This window comes from Rattus rattus, chromosome 17, assembly GCF_011064425.1.
Source record: "Rattus rattus isolate New Zealand chromosome 17, Rrattus_CSIRO_v1, whole genome shotgun sequence".
NCBI classification, from domain to species: domain Eukaryota; kingdom Metazoa; phylum Chordata; class Mammalia; order Rodentia; family Muridae; genus Rattus; species Rattus rattus.
Window position 1 is genome coordinate 15,746,302 of NC_046170.1, and position 18,541 is coordinate 15,764,842.

The following is an 18,541-nucleotide window of genomic DNA, read 5'->3' on the forward strand; positions in this document are numbered from 1 at the left end:
TTCTGGAAATCTGTGAGAATTCGCTTATTGAGACACAGGCTCTCACTACCTAGTCTTGGCATTTTTCTGTAGACCAGGCTAGCCTCAAATTCACAGGGATCTGCCTCTCCTGCCTCCCTAGTGTTGGGATTAAAGGTGTGTGCCATCAACCCTGTCCTCTAAAACCCATGCCAAGAGGTATTCCCTAAGGGAGCAGTTCCCACGGTATATAAAACTGCGGGGACAATGTGAGATGGCTGAAGGGGAACCGAGGCTTAGAGCTCCGTGAACAGCCCAGATGTGCTTATAAAGGGGCTTGATTTGGGTGTTCATCTTCTGGCTTTCACTCACCCTTTCCAGAGGACAGCTTTGAGGGTAGAGAACAACTTCCCAGTGGACAACCAAGCCTCCCTGAGGGCCATGTGTAGACTTCCCAGATTCCAGGAATTCAAGAAAGAAAATGTCTATGGCTCTTAATTTACCCAGCCTCGGGTATTTTGTTACAGTAGTGTGGGTTAGCTAAGATGACTGTCAAGAGCCCAAGCTAGGTCGTGCTTTAGGGAGGTGGTTTGGATGGATTTGCAAATATCCCTCATTGTCATTGCTTGTCAAAACTGCCCTTGATTTGTAAGATTCTCAGAAGCTCCTTATTTTGGGGAGAAACTCTTGGTAACCAGGCCAGAGCAGCTAGGGAAGGAAGCAGATCTGCCTATAACATCTAGCCCCTCTGAGACGCAGTAGGATAGCTCTATGAGGACAGAAGTGTCTGAGATGCTTGCTCCTTAGTTGCCATGGGAACATGGGAGTTAGTAACACAACACTCTGGTGAACCCTCGGGAAGGCCAGGCAAACCCTCTCCCGGGTCCATGAAGAGATTCTGATCAATGTGAGATTTCATCTCAAGGGGCTCCTTTGTTCTGGTCTGTATTTCTCGGAAACTGAGCTATGTCTTCAGTCACACTGCTCCATTCTTTGTTGCTTATAGATTGCTTTAGGACTGAAGACCTCTGATCAGTGGGTGACAGCCTGGACCTTGGGGGTAGGGCAGGCATCGAGACTTCACAGACTCCACCGCCAGACACAGCTTGGATTTAGGCATACAACTGCCTGGGTTCGAATCCTGGATTCATCCTTTAGACCTTGGAAAAGCACCTTCACCTGTCTGTCTTTTTTCATAACTGGAAAATGGGGTTAACGAAAAGACGTCTACACCGAAGCCTCCAGGCAGGAAGCCCCAATCCCCCATTTCCATAACCAGGACAGGCTGAAGATGATTAGTGGAGGAAAATAGGCAAGTAAAAATAGCGTGCAAGGAGAGGTCGTATCGAGAAACAACGAGCCCTTGTTTGCACAGCTCCAGAGGGACCAGATGCAATTAGACAGCTCGGAAGCAGGTCAGGCCCAGATAAAGAACAGTCCCCTTGGGGTGTCCTGTGGGGTCAGACAACAGGCCTGGGGACCACGAAGGTTCAAGGAATCAGTCCTCTGAAATACAATTTGGGCCTTACTAGGTCAAAGGCATGACTATCCTTATAGCTGTCCTAGGCCACTTCTGAACAAGGGCAGTGAACAGGTCAGAATGACTCTGGGGGGCATAAAAGATTTAGTAGTTCTCAAGGGGGCTCCAGGGGAGGGCCAGGTGGGCCATACCCCTGTCAGGCCCACACCCTTTCTGCTGATTTCTGAGAGTTTTTCCAGGCCTGGAGGCTCCCACCTTCTAGAGCCCATGCTTAGTTTAGGCAAATCCTGAAAATCTGGGTCAAGTCCAGAGGGCAAAACCCCTGTGGGTTCTGGATTGGCTGAGAAAGCTAGATGTTCAAGGGGTCTTCTAAAAACCAGTCCTGGGCAGATGGGAGGCAAAAGGAGCAGGAAGAGAGGAGGGAGAGAAGCAGAAGTTTCAACAAAGAAGGGGGTGGGGGTCCAGGGCTTAGAATCCCCTAGTGTGGGTTGTGGGTATGGCTCAGTGGTTAGAGTCCGGCATTATCTGCAGGAAACATGCAGTTCTAAGGTGAGAACTTGGAAGTGCGTATCACATGGACATTCTGAGCTGTGCTCTGAGGGTTAAAGACCCCTGCTGTCTCCATGTGGCTCTCTCATGGTCTCTCTCCTGTCTCCTCCATCCACAATTCATCTGTATTCTTGTAACTCACTTAAAAACAGCAGCCTGACTTCCAGCTTTGGACTCTCAGGACTGAGAGAAAGATGGGCAGGGCAAGGCTGGCTGTGTTCTGTGTCCTTTTCAAAGGTTTGTGTCACAGGAGGCCGGACTATAGAGTGGGAACACAAGCCTTGTTGTCTGTCTGTCTCTGTCTGTCTGTCACTGTCAATGTCTTGCTGTTTCTGTCTTTGCATTTATATCTATCTCTGACGGTCTCTGACTTTCTGTGCTTCTTCTTTTTGTTTTACTGCTGTGTGTGTGCGTGCATGTGTGCACGTATGTGTGTGTATGTGTGGGCATGCCCATGCCACAGTGTTCCTGTGGAGTCAGAGGGCTTTTGGGGCTCTGTTTTCTTTTTCTGCCAGGTGGGTTCTGGAAATCAACTCAGGTTTCCAGGCTTGACAACCGTGCCTTTACTCAGCAAGCCATCTAGCCAGTCCCTATCGCTTTTCTCTTTTTGATGTCTGTCTGTCTATCTGTGTTTGTCTCAGCTCCCTTGCTGTAGGTGTGACCACAGGCTCTGCAACACATTCCTTTCAACCCCTTGTCACTCACCCAAGGGTTCTGCCAGAGCTAAGTCACAGCGGGTGGCAAACTGTGACACTTGACCGTGGCAAACCATGAGCTACAGAACCCTTCCTTTCACCTTTGTTCCCTTAGCTGCCTCAGGTCTCCGGCTGACACCAGGCTAATGCAGGCAGCAACCGCGTGGCCCCTGTTTCAGCTCAGATACGGTCACAGGCAAGGGTGGGTTCAGGAAGGGCCAGAGAGGCCAGCAGAGAGCAAATGCCTCAGAGCTGCACTCACAGAGGAAGTCGGAGAGCCACTCGGGCTGGTTGTAGTGGACAATGGCGACGCACAGCGTGTTGAGGGCTACCAGACTGAGCACGGTCCAGTAGAAGGCCTGAGTTTTGACCATGCGGCGGATGTAGAAACGCATTCTTCTCTCCTTTTTGTGGAAAAAAGTCGAATTCTCCAGCTTGGCACTTTTGATGCTGGCTCTGGCGAAGGGAGACCCTGTCAGGAAAAAGATGGAGACGGTGAGGCCCAGGATGGTTCTCGGTGAGGAAGCCACATGAGATGGAACAGAGTCTCTGCTGCAAATTCCCAGGATGGGAGTTACGCGATCCAAAGCCCCCGAGGCTGAGGGACGACAGGATCCTGGGTTCCCCACATGGGCAATGCGGTCTTTCTCGCGTGCAGCATCATGTGGCTTGTTGCCTTTTGGATGTTCAGATTAGGGGCACTCAGTTGGGGGTCACTGGGGAACTGTTCTCACTAGGCACTGAGCTGGGGACAAGACAGAGGCAGAATTCCCATCCATGTGGAAGCTGCCAGTCAAGGAAAACACGCATTAGATATCTGGGACCACGGGATGGCTTGTCAGTAAGTGCTTGTCCCCAAACCACAAAGACCCAAGTTCAACCCTAAAACCCACATCAAACCTGGACCGAGTGGAGCACACTTGTAATCCCAGTGCTTGTGACAGGAAACTCACTGGCCAGCCAATCCAGCCTAGTCTGTAAACTCCAGGCTAGTGAGGGATCAGCTCTCTAGGGAGGTGGGCAGGGTTCCCGAGGAAGTCACCTCAGACTGCTGTCCACCTCCAAATGTATGTGTACCCACACAGACATCATGCAGACAGGGTGCATACATCTTGCACAAGCATGGATGTACACACCATATACACTAGAAATTTATTCTATCCAAATGGAGTGTAATAATTATTTTTAAATATTTATTTTCACATGGTGTGTGTGTGTACATGTGTGTATGTGTATGTGTACACACGTGTGTGTGTGTGTGTGCGCGCGCGCGCGTGCGCACGTGAGCATGTGCCATGTGTACAGATGCTCTTGAGGCCAGAAGAGGACTAGGGTTACTGGTGGCCATGACCACCTGATGTGGGTATGGGAACTGAATTCAGGTCCATTCCGGGCATCTCTCCAGGCCCCGGATGTAATACTTGATTGGAGACCTCTGTCTACAGAGGCTTCACTTTTCCCACATGCTCTGTATTCTGTGTCTTATTCCTCCCTTTGTTTCCTCACTTTTTTGACTGTGTCAAGACTGGAGCTCAGGGCCTTGTATACAGCAGGCATACACAGTACTACTGAGCCATGGCCCCCACCTTTTAAAAATGATTACATTAAAAATTTATTACAAATTTAAAAATATAATTTAATTACATTTTATGCAAGTAGATATAAATTGAAGAGAATTAATTGTGGACTATGTAGTTGGATTTTTTTATTACCATTTTTATGTACATTTGTGTATGTGCGTGTGTGCATGCATGAGTGTGCGTGTGTGTCTGTGTGTGTGTGTCTGTGTGTGTGTCTGTGTGTGTGAGGTGTGTGTCTGTGTGAGTGTGTCTGTGTGTGTCTATGTGTGTGTGTGTGTGTGTCTCTGTGTGTGTGTCTATGTATGTGTGTGAGTCTGTATCTGTGTGTGTCTGTGTCTGTATCTGTGTGTGTCTCTGTGTGTCTGTATCTGTGTGTGTCTGTGTCTGTGTGTCTGTGTGTGTGTGCGCATGCGCCCACACAGGCCAGCAGAGGATGTCAGGTACCCTAGAGCTAGGCTGTTGTGAGCTTCCCCGTGTGGGTGCTGGGGCTGGAGCCAGGCTTACGAGGGCAGGGCATTCCTGCTACTGCGTTGTCTGCAGCCTCTGAAGGTGGTCTGAAGCACATGTGCACCGTAGCATGGGCAGCCCATGCCAGTTCCACGTGATTACCTTACTGCCATGGTTTGCATCTTAAATGCTCCCAGCCTTTTAGCATAAATAGGAGGTGACAGACGCCATGAGATGGGCCTAGAGGAATGTGCTGCTTGGTTTTTGGTCAATTTGACAAATTTATACGTATCTGGGAAGAGGACATCTTAATTGAGAAAATGTCTCCATAAGACTGGCCTGTAGGCAAGTCTGTGGGGGCATTTTCTTAGAGAGTAGGGTGGGAGGGAGGGCCCAGCCCACTGTGGGCTGTGCCATCGCTGAGCATGGTCCTGGGTTCTATAAGAAAGCAGGCTGAGCAAGCCAGAGGAAGCAAGCCAGTAAGCGGCACCCCTCCATGACCCATGCATCGGCTTCTGCCTTGAGTTTCTGCCCTGACTGCTCCTGACCTCTCTGCTCCCTGCTGCTGTGACAGAAGCAGCTGCTTTAGCCACAGGAAGGGGACGGAAATGAACTACAGTCGACAGGACCTCCCAGCTATGAGCTGGAAGCACCTTTCCCTCCTCACAAGCGGATGGATGACCTCAGGTGTGAGTCAGTGACAGGAAAGCAACACACCCACACGATTTTCTTTTGTCTCTCAGCTCTGTGTGTGCGCCTGTGTGCATGTGCACTCATGCATGTATGCACACCTACACGATTTTGAGTTCTTATGTCTGTGTGCACCTGTGTGCATATGTGCATGTGGAAGCCTGAGGTCTTCAGGTACCAGCCACATTTTTTTTTTTGAGACAGGGTTTGGACCTTGCCTTCCAGGTTAGATTGTCTGGCCAGAGAGCCTCAAGGGTGCACCTTCTCCACGCAGTGACAATTAGCATGGGCCATTACACCCAACTCTCTGTACATGGACCCTGGAGCACGAGACTTGTACAGGCAGCACCTTAGCCACCAAGCATCTTCCCAGCTCCCCGCCATTTTGAAGTTTGTAATGCACTGCTACATTGCCTGACCACATCTGACAATGAAGGAACTTGTCTTTCAGGCAGACATCCATCTTATCCCTGCCCAGGTCCCCTTCCTCGCCCTTCACTCAGCGCCTCAGCATGGGAGACGCCTGTTCGGGGATGCTCACCCAACTAATTCACAGCACAGTGAGGCCAGTGAAGAAGCACAGCCATAGGGTTCCCTTCTCAGAGCTCTGGGAGCCCAAATCCCCTTCTGGGCCATCAAGGAGGCTAGTGGTTAGCATGAGGTCTCTTCCTTTGTGCTTGAGCAGGTTTGCTGCCTGGGTGAAACCCACCATGGGGTATCAAACTATAGACTGTGTTTGGGGTCCATTTAAAAAGCTGAAACTTCTTTCAAAAGTTCCCTGTGTACGTGGAGTGACACTTGTATGTGCATTCACACGCATGGCACATGTGTAGGTGACAACTTTGGATGCCACCCTCACCTTCTACACTGTTTGAAAAGGGTTTTTGTTTATTGTTTGTCTGAGACGGGGTCTTACCACGTAGCCCTGGCTGGCCTGGAACTCACTAAGTATACCGGTATGGTCTTGAACTCATAGAGATCCACCTGTCTTTGCCTTCCAGTGCTGGTATTAGAGTGTGCCACCATTCCCATTGAAATCAGATCTTTTGTGCTGTTCGATGCTAGCTAGCTGGCCTTTAAGTTTCTAGCAGGGCATCTGTCTTTGCCTTCTAGCTCACTGATGTACTAGGGCTACAGACACATGCTACTGACTCTGGCTTTCCATGGGCTCTGAGATTCGAACTCAAGTCCTCATGCTTGCAAGGCAAGATTTTACCCCCAAAGCCATCCCCTTGGCCAGCACAGACTTTTAAATTTGCTTGGCTTTAGGGTGCTAAGAGTAGGACCCAGTGCCTTGTGCATTCCCAGCAAGCACTCCTGTGATTCCCACCCTGGCCTTTGCATTTCTTAATTCAAACATTAGAGCAATTCTGCCAGAGAACTAACAGTAGGTGAAGGGGCTGGATTTAGAGCTGAGTAGAAGAGTGAACTCCCACGGCACTCACCTGGCTGTGCCCTCAGCTCTGCAAAAACAAGAAAACAAATAATAAACGTTGCAGAGACAGTGGGTCAAGGAACTCATCTATGATCAAATGATGCCAAGTGATATATCATTGACAAACGGGAACATCACAGGTTTATGCCCCCACCTAGAGCATTTGAGTGCCTCAGTTTCCCCTTATCCTGGTCAGCATGGGGTTGGATCAAGTTTTCATGTCTGTCAGAATGAAGGATATAGACCAGAAACTCACGAGGGGTGGGCACCCATCTAATTCTCAAGGTCTCAAAGTGGGTTCCAAAGTACATAACAATACGGCACTTGCCAGTTAACACAGAACAAAGCAAAAAGTGGGGCCAGTACAAGACAGCGCACTGGCTGGAGGGGCTTGCCTCTGAGCCTGATGACTTGAGTTTGATCTCTAGGATGCACAAGTTGTCTTCCGGCTTCCATATAGCAACATGCATGCCTGCACATATATGTACATATATGCATACACACACACACACACACACACACACACACACACACACTTCTTGTTGTTGTTTGATTTGGTTTTTTGAAGACAATGTCTTATTATGTAGCCTTGGTTGACCTGGATCTCCAAGTAGACCAGGCCAGCCTCAAACTCACAGAGATTTACCTGCCTCTGCCTGTGGAGGGCTGGGATTAAAGCTTCCACATCTGGTCAGATTTACCTCTATTTTATATGTATGAGTGTTTTGTCTGCATGTGTACCTAGGGAGACCAGAAAAGATTATCACATCCTCCTGGAGCTGGAGTTACAGGTGATTGTAGCCACCATGTGAGTGCTGGGAATTGAACTCTGGTCCTCTACGAGAGCAGCCAGTGCTCATAAACTCTCCATTCTCTACAGGAGGTGGTGGTGGTGGGGGGAGTAGACAGCCAGGCATGGTGAACACCTTAAATGCCAGAACTATGGAGGCAGAGGCAGGTAGATATTTGTGAGTTCTAAGAGAGTCAGGGTTACACCGGGAGACTATGTGAGTCCAAAAAAAAAGGAGGAGGAGGAGGGAGGAAAAGAGGAGGAGGAGGAAAGAAAGACTCTAAAATGAGTCCTCAAAGGCCAATGCTGACTGAATTACAAGAAGCAGAAACAGCGTCTGCAGAACCTACGCAGAGGACATGACCAGGTGCACCCAGAAATAGAAACGGAAGTCACAGTCACTATAAGCAAAAGTGTGTTTTGGCCAGAAATGGAAAGCAAGCATCCTTAGCTGGCAAAGGGAACGAATGTGCAAGAGTCAGGGTGGGGACCAGTGAGAGTCTGTGTCCCCGAAAAGTTCATGAATGAGTGTCTGCTATTCAGTGGCTTAGAGAGTAAAGAGCCGGAAGTCATTCATAGCTTTGATCCTGTAATTATCCCCAGGAGCACGCCCATAGGGTGTGGGGAGCATCTGAATGTGCACAGCAGGGTTCCTACTCAGAGACTCTGGCTTGGAGGCAGATGTCCTCTGTAGAGCCACCCGGGACCAGAGAGCTCTGAGAGGAAAGAGAGTCGTGGGCGATCTTAGAGTGGTGTGTATGCGTTGACACCCCCTGTCCCCCATTGCTCCTCCCAACATCCTCAGTGTCAGCCGGTGGCACTGCTGAAGAGACACCTTTCCAACAATTCTGTCTGCCATCGGCCCTCAGCTCTCAACCCAAATGCCATCTCCTCCGAGAAGCCTTCTCTGACCATGTGGGTCCTGGGGAATCAAACTCAGTCAAGCTTAGCAGCAAGCATCCGTGTGTGTGTGTGTGTGTGTGTGTGCGCGTGTGTGTGTGTGTGTGTGTATACGCACGTGTGTTTGCATGTCATGTTTGTGTCTGTGTGGACGAATGTCTTCATAGAGGCTGGCGTACAGCCTGAGGTAACATTCTCAGGACACCACCCACATCCCTTTGAGTGGGGTCTCTCACGGGCCTAGGGTTCACTGGTTAAGCTAGGCTGGCTGGCCAGTGAGTCTCCTGTCAGCACCGGGATTATAAAGTGCTCCACTCTGTCCTAGTACTTTGACTAGATGTTTGTGCTATGGAGGCAAGCACTTTCCTGACTGAGCCATTCCTTAGCCCCCCAAATCTCGGTTTAACGTGTATACTCGTTGGGTGAGAACTTTCGCATGGATGGGGATCCTGCCTCTGACTTGTGCTGAACCCAGTACTCACTCTCATTCCCAATTCATTACTCTGTGACCCCACGTGACCCCAGACTGATGCTCCTAATCTGAATATGTAAGGGCAGTGGGCTCCCAGTGTTAACCTTTGCACAGCATACAACACCACACATGGAAAAGTCCATTTGGAGCTGGCCAGAACTTCAGAGCTGTCTTCTGACATCCACAACTGTGCTGCGGCCTGTGCGACCATCCCCAACATACCAGACACAACAAAATGACAAATAAAAAAAAAACTTTTAAAATTCTGCATTATTTCCTGCACTAAATTGTGTTTTAAAATTACAATGTAATCTATTTATTGCGTGTCAGTGTGTAATGTGCGGTGAGTGTGGGGTTCTGAGGACAACTTGTGAGAGTCGGTTCTCTCCCTTCAACAACACTGATTCTGGGTATCAAACTCAGGTCTCCAGGCTTAGTGGCAAGCACCCTTTCCGGCTAGGCCGTCTTATCTTCCCTTCCCACACAATTATTATTATTGTTATTATTGATACCATTTTTAGGTCAAGTTTCACCGTGTCACTCTCGTTATCCTGGGCGTCAGAGATCCACTTCATGGGATTAAATGCATGCACTACACGTCCCAGCCACACAAAAATATTTTTAAAGGAGTCTAAAGTTACCTTTAAGGCTCTGTGTCTGAGAAATAAATGAAGGTTGGTTTTAGACTTTGGTCCTGTGCCTAAGACACCACCTGACATATATGGAAATATCCCCAAATCTGGGAACACCTGGAGTCTGAAACAGGTCAGGTGTAGAGGAATTTTGCTGTGCTAGGTTTGTTTTTGAAACGGGGTCTCATGGCCTGCTGGGAGCTCCTTGTAGTGCAGGCTGCCCTCTTGCTCACAGCTGCAACTGCCTTGTCTCAGGAGGGCTGAGAGGAAGATGTGCACCACCACGCCCTGCTATGCCAGCATTTAGGAGTAGGGTGCTCAGCTGTAATGGACTTCACCAAGCTAACTAGGAGCCTGATCTCTGACTGGAGCTGGATATAAGTGAGTGAAGTTTGGTTTTACACCTACAATAAAGAGATTTGTGGGAGCTGGGGAGATGGCTCAGTGGTTAAGTGCACTGGGATCCGATGCCCGCTTCTGCCAAGTAACCATACAGACCAAGAGAGTGCTCACATATAAAAATACTGAACGAAATCAATCTTTAAAAGAGATCCATGGGGCTCATTTAGTTGAGACACTGCAATGGTATTAGGAGACAGATTCACCCAGGTATGTAAAAAGAAACACATACAAAACCCCCACTAAACTGCAAAGGCCGAGGGAGTGTTTCTGTTCTCATTGTAATGCAGGCCCCACGCTGACAGGGCGGGAAGCAGCTTTAAGGCCCACATCAGCTACCTACCCCTAGGACTCAGCCTCCCGTTCTTGGGTGATGGCGGTGACTGGTGCTGAGAGAGGGACTTACCCACAGATGCGATGTCAGCAAGCTGGTCCTCGGCCTCCTCAGGGTTGAGCAGGTCCGTCTTGCTTTTCTTCAGAGTAGCTCTCCGAAGAGCTCCAACAAGGGAAACATGGCGAGAGGAGACAGCGTGACCCTTTTATGCCAGGATGGCAGCAAGATGGCCGGACGCCATGCACACTGTATACCTACACTGCCATGCCCGCTGGTCCAAGAGTCTAGAACTGTTCAGCTTGAGTCCAAAGTCCAGGCTCAGAAAGACCATTTCCAGTCTGTTCTGTTCTTATTATTTACCTTCCTTAACAATTATTATTTTGTGTGTATGGGTGTCCTGCCTGTACTTATGTCTATGTAGCACACACATGCAGTGCACACAGAGGCCAGAAAGAGGCACCAGATTCCTTGGGATTGGAGTTAGAAAAGAGTTGTGTGGTTGCTGGGAATTGAACCCAGGTCCTCGAGAGGAGCAGAGAGCTCTTAATTACTGAGCCATCTCTCTGGTCCTGCTACTGAGATAGGGTTTCAGTACGTAGTTCTGACTGTCCTGGAACTCACAGAGATCCGCCTGCTTCTGCCCTTGGAGCACTGAGATTAGATTATAGGTGTGCACCACCATGCTGGCTCTGGTTTGTTTTTATATTCAGAGCAAGATGCACTTCTTGGAAGTCCTGGGACAGAAGAGAGTCTGTCCCTTAACCTAGCACACATGTGCTGGGTCAGTGGGGTCTGGGTAACTGTCCAGTGCTCCCCAATGTTTGCCAGTGGATATGTACTCTGACAGAGACTTAAAACAGCACAGGAATCTCTCTCTACTTCCAAATAAACGATCTAGGACTCTTGATTTCTTTTTGGTATTTTGTTATTTAAAAATTTTTTCCTAATTATTTTTGTTGTTATTACTATATAAAATAGTGTTGGTTTTTGTTTTTTAAAGATTTAAAAAGAAATCAGGTGCATGGACGTTTGTGCACATGAGTGTAGTTCTTATGGAGGCCAGAAGAGGGCGCCAGACCATCTGGAGTTGGAGCCATAGGTGTTCTGAGTCACTTGATCTGAGTGCAGGGGGTGGTGTTTGGGGGACCTGGGTCCTCTGAATGGGCAGCAAGTACTCTTAACTGAGGAGCCATCTCCCCAGAGTCCCCAGAACAGTGGGACATTTTCATACACCGGTGACAGTGTACTTGGTTCCTGTCTGTCCTCTTCAGCTTTCTCTGTGTCTGTTGCTCCCACTCCTGGCTAGGGCTGGGATCTAGGAAGCAGCTGAGCTTGGGAATATGGCTGGTGGGAGTGGACCACACTAGTCAGGGAAAGTGGAGGGACACTCATGCGTTTTCTCTGCCTCTCATTATGTTTGTTCTTGGTAGTGCTGAGGATGAAACTCAGAACCTTTTTTTTTTTTTTTTTTTCAGAGCTGGGGACCGAACCCAGGGCCTTGCACTTCCTAGGCAAGCGCTCTACCACCGGGCTAAATCCCCAACCCCGAAACTCAGAACTTTATTCAGGGGCTGTTGCCAGTCTACACCTCTAGCCAGGAGGTGTAATTCTTCCTCTTATGATTAGTAACGTGTGTGTGCATGTGTGTGTGTATACACATGAATGGGTACATGTATGTGCATAGACACATGCACATACACTTCTTTTTCTATTTCTACCATGTGGGTTCTGGGAATAGAACTAAAGTCATTAAGCTTGGATGCAAATTGCTTCATCCACTGAGCCATTTCACCAGCCCTATTACGTCACTTCTATAGAAAAGCTGTGGTCACAGGGTACACGATCCAAGGAGAAAGGGGGAAGTCAGGAATGGACCCGTTCACCTCAGGAGGTTCTGAAATCCCTTCCAGAAGCCCAAGATTCAATTATTCACATTTCTGTGCACAGCACAGCCCTCCATCTCTTCCTGCCCTGGTCTATTACAGCCTCTAGAACCAGTTCCTGTGCCCAGCTCCAGCCGACCCCACTCCCCTGGGACTCGCCTTCATGCTGGGCTCAGAACAGTTACCATCAAAAGGGTGCCTCTGCTCCACGTCTGTCTCGTCCTCCGCGAGGATCACCTCTTCTGAGAAGAAGAGTAGAGTTAAGGTCCTGTCCAGAGGACTCTCCAGGGGCTACAGGTGGGCACCACAGCTCTCCCACTCTATTTCTTTTGGATTCTTGCTGCTAATCTCTGGGGACCCTCTTTCTCTTCCCACTATCATCTTCCCTTGCAGGTGTGCCCCTGGGTTGTCCATGGCTTGGGATGTCTACCCTGGAGCCCAGGATGAAAGGACCTCACCTGCTTTCGAGATCCACTCCATGTATCCATTGAGCTCACGTTCAATCTGCTGTTGTCTTCTGAGCTTCAGAAAAGCCCTTCGGTTCTCCACACGTTCCCTTTCTTTGGCAAACTCCCTGCAGAATCAAAGAAGCCAGGGGTTGGTGGTAATGGGGCTCAGCCAGTAGATACACGTCTATCACACGCACAGCCCTGGGTCTTTCCCCAGCAGAGCACATCCCCAACATGTTGGTGCATGTCTGTTATCCCAGCCCTCAGAAGGCAGAGGCAAGAGAATCACAAGATCAAGGTTATACTCAGCTAGATTAAGACCATCCTGGGCTACAGGAGACCCTGTCTTAAAAACAAACTAAAAATAAACAAACAAACCAAAAAACAAAACAGGACAACAAAAAACCCCAAACCCTTGACTCCCCCAACAAAACAAAAACAAAACCAGATTCTGTGGTTAGAAAAATTTTAGAGGCCACATGCGTTTGGGGGTTCAGTGACAGACAGTGTTTCTCAACCTAGAAGGGAGTCCCTCAGGAGGGAGTCCTAATCTTAAAGGCTGGGTATTTCTGACAGTGCACACCCTTCCCAATGTCCCTACTGGATCAAAAAGGCATGTGCTCAAGGGCTTGATGCTAAGCCAGCAATGGTTGCCACACATTCGGCTGACAGCCTCAGAACACCTGGCTAACACCACTTCCTGCCCTCTTTTTCCTTCATCAGCTCTTCCCTTATAGGCTCTGCTTCTTCCTGTTTGGATCACGGGGATGCTGTCTTGAATATCGGGAAGTCATCCTTGGAGTGGAAACCCGAAAATGTCTGGGATCATTGTTGGCAGTGTGTAAAACATTATGCACCCCAGACTTCCTTGGTAGGAAATATGAAATCTATTTATAATTAAGTTTTTTTCTGTGATTAATGTAATTTTGGGTATCCAGGGACCATTTGTGTTAGGACAATGCATTTAAAGTGCTTATGTATAACTTTTATTTACATGTGTGCATGTATACCGTGTTTATTCAGGTGCCCTTGGAGTCTAGGTGGAGTTACAGGTGGTTTACAAGCTGTTCAATGTAGATATTGGCAACTAAACTTGGGGCCTCTGCAATAGCAACAATCACTCTTTTTTCTTTTAGATTTATTAGATGTGTTCAAGTGTTTTGCCTGCATGTATGTATGTGCCTGGTGCCAGAGGTCAGAAGAGGGCATCGCACTCCTTGGAACCAGTTCTGGATGGTTGTGAGCTATCATTATGGGTGCTGGGAACCAAACCCATGTTCTCTGCAAGAATAGCAAGTACTCTTCAATGTTGACTTATCCTTTATTGAGACAGGGTCTTACTAGGTAGAGCAGTCTGGCCTTGAACTCCCGGAGATCTAGTCGCTTTTGCTTCCAGAGTTCTAGGCTCAAAGAGTCCATCAGCAGATCAACCTAGCAGCAACCATGCTCAACTGCAGGACAGTCTCTGCAGCCCCGAGGAAAAGGAAGTTTTTATATATATATATATATATTTTTATATATATATATATATATATATATATATATGTGTGTATGTGTGTGTGTGTATACACATACACCTATCTATCTATCTATCTATCTATCTATCTATCTATCTATCTATCTATCTATCTATTTATCTAATTTATTTGTTGGTGGCATTTTGTTCTTATGAGACAGGTCTTACCTTGTAACCCAGCTTGGCCTGGAACCAATTATGACTTGTGTCAATCTTCCTGTCTGAACTTCCTGAATGCATTGTATGTGTGGGTCACTACCCACGGCTTCATACCTTGTTATTTATTTAATTAATTTTAATAGATTTATTTACTTGCATTTTATATGTATGGGCGTTTTGCTTACATGTATGTCTGTGCACTATGTGTGTGTCTGCTGCTTGGAGATCAGAAGAGGCTGTTGGATTCTCTGAAACCAGAGTTACAGATATTTGTTGGCTTCCTTGTGGGTCAACCTAGGGTCTCCGGAAGAGCAGCCAGTGCTCTTAACTGCTGAGCCATTTCTCCAGGCCCTTATTTTATTTTTTGAGACCTGGAACTCATGATTTTCCTGCTTTAGTCTCCTATTCTGGGACCAGAGAACTTTATGCCACTACAGATGGCTTGTGTGCTATGGTTATTTGAAAGACAGAAAGGGAGGAACCCAAAGTATTGTTATTTTTAAATTATTCTTCTTATATTTATTTATTTTTATTTTATGTGTATAGATGTTTTGCCTATATGTATGTGCCTGGTACCAGAGCTTAGAATAAGGGCATCAGACCCCTTGAAACCACATGAGTGTGTGGTACCCACAGAGGCCAGACGGAAGTGTTGAATTCCCAGATCTGGAGTTTCAGACAGTTGTCATGAAGCCACGTGGGTGCTGTGAATTGAACCTGGGTCCTCTGGACGAGTAGCCAGTGTTCTTAAACCCTGAGCCATTTCTCCAGCCTTCCAAAGTGTTGGGTTTATATATGTTTAAATAATGGACAAGAAAACTCACTTCTGCAAGAAAACCCACTTCCTCACTGGTTGCCCAAGTAGTTTACAGTCTGTGCAGCAGCCCATGGCTTGTTAACGATAAACTCACTGAAACCAGGAAAGAAGTTTATCCATTAGGAAGAGAATGATGGAGAGGGAAGTAGCAGACTTACCCAGACAGCACACCCAGCACAAGGTTCAGCATAAAAAAGGAGCCGATGATGATGAGGGGGATGAAGTACAACCAGTTCCAAGTGTTCCCTGAGGCATCGTTGCTCTGCAGAGCACAAAGAGAGAAAGTATGTGAGACTGGAGTAGAACCCAGGTGGAACTGACAAGAAGGAGTAGGGTTGGCTTCATGCCTCCTGTGATTTTGTGTCAAATGTTTTTGACTTGCAGAATCCTGGCACTCTAGAAGCCAAGCAAGGGGCATGGAGAGTAAAGCTTAGATGGGGTGGGGGAATGTCACCAAGATACCATTGGAGGACAACGCTGTCTCATGTCACACACAGTTGACATGGCTCTGGGAGCTAAGGAGATGCAGTAAGATAATTTTGGACATGAGTATGAAATGTGAAGGAAACACACACACACACACACACACACACACACACACACACACACATACACACACTGATGAAATGGAGAAAGGAATGAACCCCTGGTTTCCACATTTGTTTCTACATAGTCACCATTTACCCTTAGAGGAAGCATATGGATGGCCTCAGGGTCTCATGGTCTGCTCATAAGCTTATCCCTCAAGTATCTCCTCCATTTCCTGGAGTGTGATGAGAATCACAACACAAAACCATCTCTAGGAAGTGCCTAGCCAATTAAGCAGGGAGAAGCAGTCCACAAATAGAGTACTCTTAAAATGGAGAACAGAAAACTGAAAGAGGAGAATGAGAGAAAGATGGAGACAAATATTGAAGTAGGAATGGAAGGTGGGGGATGAAAGGGAGAGGGGTGAGTTGACTGTAGAGGCGATTGGTATGAGCAGTAAGAGAGTATTTACTATATGTCTGTCCTCCTAAATGCATATCACCTATATTTAATTCACTATTTTTGTTTCATGAGGCCCTGCATAATCACCATTGCATTTTTATAGCTAGAATGGAGGCTGAGAAAGACAAACAACCAGCCCAGAGTCACAGAGAGCCAGATGTACTTTTTTTTAACATCTAAATCTGTGAGCCTGACTTGTGTGCTGAAGAAGATTCTCCTACAGTCTAGGAAAGGTGGATCCTTCCAGTGGTTGATGGGTTCTTAAGTGTGGCTTTAAAAGCTCACCTTTAGAAGTAAGCATAAATACTTTAGGAGGAAAGCTGAAATGTGAAGTTTAACATCACCAGTCCCTAGTGAGCCTGTGAAGCCACTGAAACTTTCAGGTAATGCTAACTCAAGGACACTATAGCATATTGGTGTCCTGCAGCTGCTGTAACAAAAGTCACAAACTAAATGGCTTGAAAAACAAAAATCTATCTTACAGTTTTGTAGGGTGGAACTTTAAGGTCAATTTGTGGACATGGTTGGTTCTTCTGAAGACTGGGGGAAATGTGTTTCCTGTCTCTCTCCAGGCATCTGGTGTTTTTATAGCCATCCCAAGTTTTTAACCACCTGGTGTTTTTTCAGTTACCTCCAATTCTGCCTTCATCTTAACATGGTCTGCTTCCTATGTATGTTTGTGTCTGTATTTACCCTTTTAATAAAGACATCAGTTGAAGTTGGTCTTTGCTACTTTGTGGGTTTTTACTTCCCCTGGTTTCACCCACTATCACTAGATAGGAGATAAAAAAGGATAGATGGAAGAGATAGAGATAGAGGTCTTGGAATCTAATTTCTTTTTCCTGTTTCTTCTTTGATTACAACCCCCTATCTCCATGAATGACCAACAACCACCCACTCCACATCTCAGGTCCTAGCATTTATATACCCTCTCAAAATTTCCCAGAATTCCAAATCTGATGCAATCACAGAAACTATCCACAGCTGACAAAACCAAGCCTCAGCTAGAGCACAAGGCAAATCATAGCTGCTGCAGACAGTCCAAAGTGGCCCCGTATTAAAACAAAAGCACACTCTCATAATATTTCTGTGTTTTTAAAAGAAACCAAAACTCCAGAATTGTCACTACAACCAGTCATATTGGTTTAGGATCATCTACTGACTGACCCCAGCATAATGAATTACATGGGTAATGACTATTCCAATCAAGTCACGTTTGAGCCACTGGAGGTGGTGGTAAGATTTTCCACTATGATTTGTTGTTTTTTGTTTGCTTTTGTCTCTGTGTTGCTGGGGATGAAACACAGTGCCTTGTACATGTGACACAAGTACTATTGAACTGAGCCACATACCCAGATCTGTTTGTTTTCTCAGGTAGGGTATCAGAATGTAGCTTAGGCTGACTTTAAATCCCTGATTCCCCTTCCTGGGATGAGAGCCAGGTACCACTACACTAAAATCATGTAAGTTTTGAGAGGATAGAGCATAGCTTCTCTGAGAATTAACTCAACAATTTCTACTAAAATTAATTTGTGCATTGTTAGGCCCTAGCAATGCCATTTTCAGATAGTTACTGGATGGAAATATGAACCTATGTTCACTCCAGGCATGCACAGGGATGTTCACAGTGAACACTAGAAGAATGCTCCAAGCTGGAAACAATATTGAATACTATCATCGGGAGGCAGTATACAGGAATGGAATTTTATTTGATGATGTGCTGCCACAGGAATCGACCATAACAATACCAAGTGAAAATTTCCACACACAGACAGCATGCATGCATGACTCCATAATCAGACATGATATATACATGTTGTATAGGAATTTCCTCTGATATAAAACTAGCCACTTTAGTTTCTTAAGACATAGAATGTTCTAAGGGGAGATGAAAGATTCCATCTTTCAGGGAAGCTCAGGAAGTAAACAACTCAAAAGTTTTAGGAAATACCTGAAACTGACCAGATTCACTAGGCCCCTATATTCCCATGTGAATATAAATAAGGGCTGAGAGACTCTCAGACAAACTGAGCTGCTTAGAAGCAGTTTAGGTTAGCAGAGCTGCCTGGAAGAAGCAGAGATCAGTCAAGCTACATGGGAGAGACTCAGACTACTGAGCCACTTGAAAGATGGCTTTTCACCTGCTGACCTCGCTGCAGGTGTAGTATACTCCAGGTCTTCAAGGTTCAAGCCTTTGTTAGCTGTCTCCATTGTGGAGTGGGCTTCGGTGATGTAATGGTCTTTGAGCTACTTTTGCTCCTTAAGTAACCCAGGTAAAACTTACTGCTTCACCAAATTGGACTTTGGTGGTATCCATACTTTGGTTCCCTGTCTGAAGTGGGTAGATGTTTGTTTACATCTCTCCA

General features: G+C 46.9%; 1 protein-coding gene across 1 annotated transcript in view; it reads right to left on the minus strand.

Annotated features, from left to right (window-relative positions):
* Positions 1-18,541, minus strand: part of Cacna1a (calcium voltage-gated channel subunit alpha1 A) — a 295,849-nt gene that overhangs the window by 92,609 nt on the left and 184,699 nt on the right. Inside the window, 5 exon segments of the mRNA XM_032887650.1 lie at positions 2,945-3,154; positions 10,434-10,526; positions 12,430-12,486; positions 12,703-12,818; positions 15,344-15,447. Of these exon segments, the coding sequence (XP_032743541.1) occupies positions 2,945-3,154; positions 10,434-10,526; positions 12,430-12,486; positions 12,703-12,818; positions 15,344-15,447 (580 nt within the window).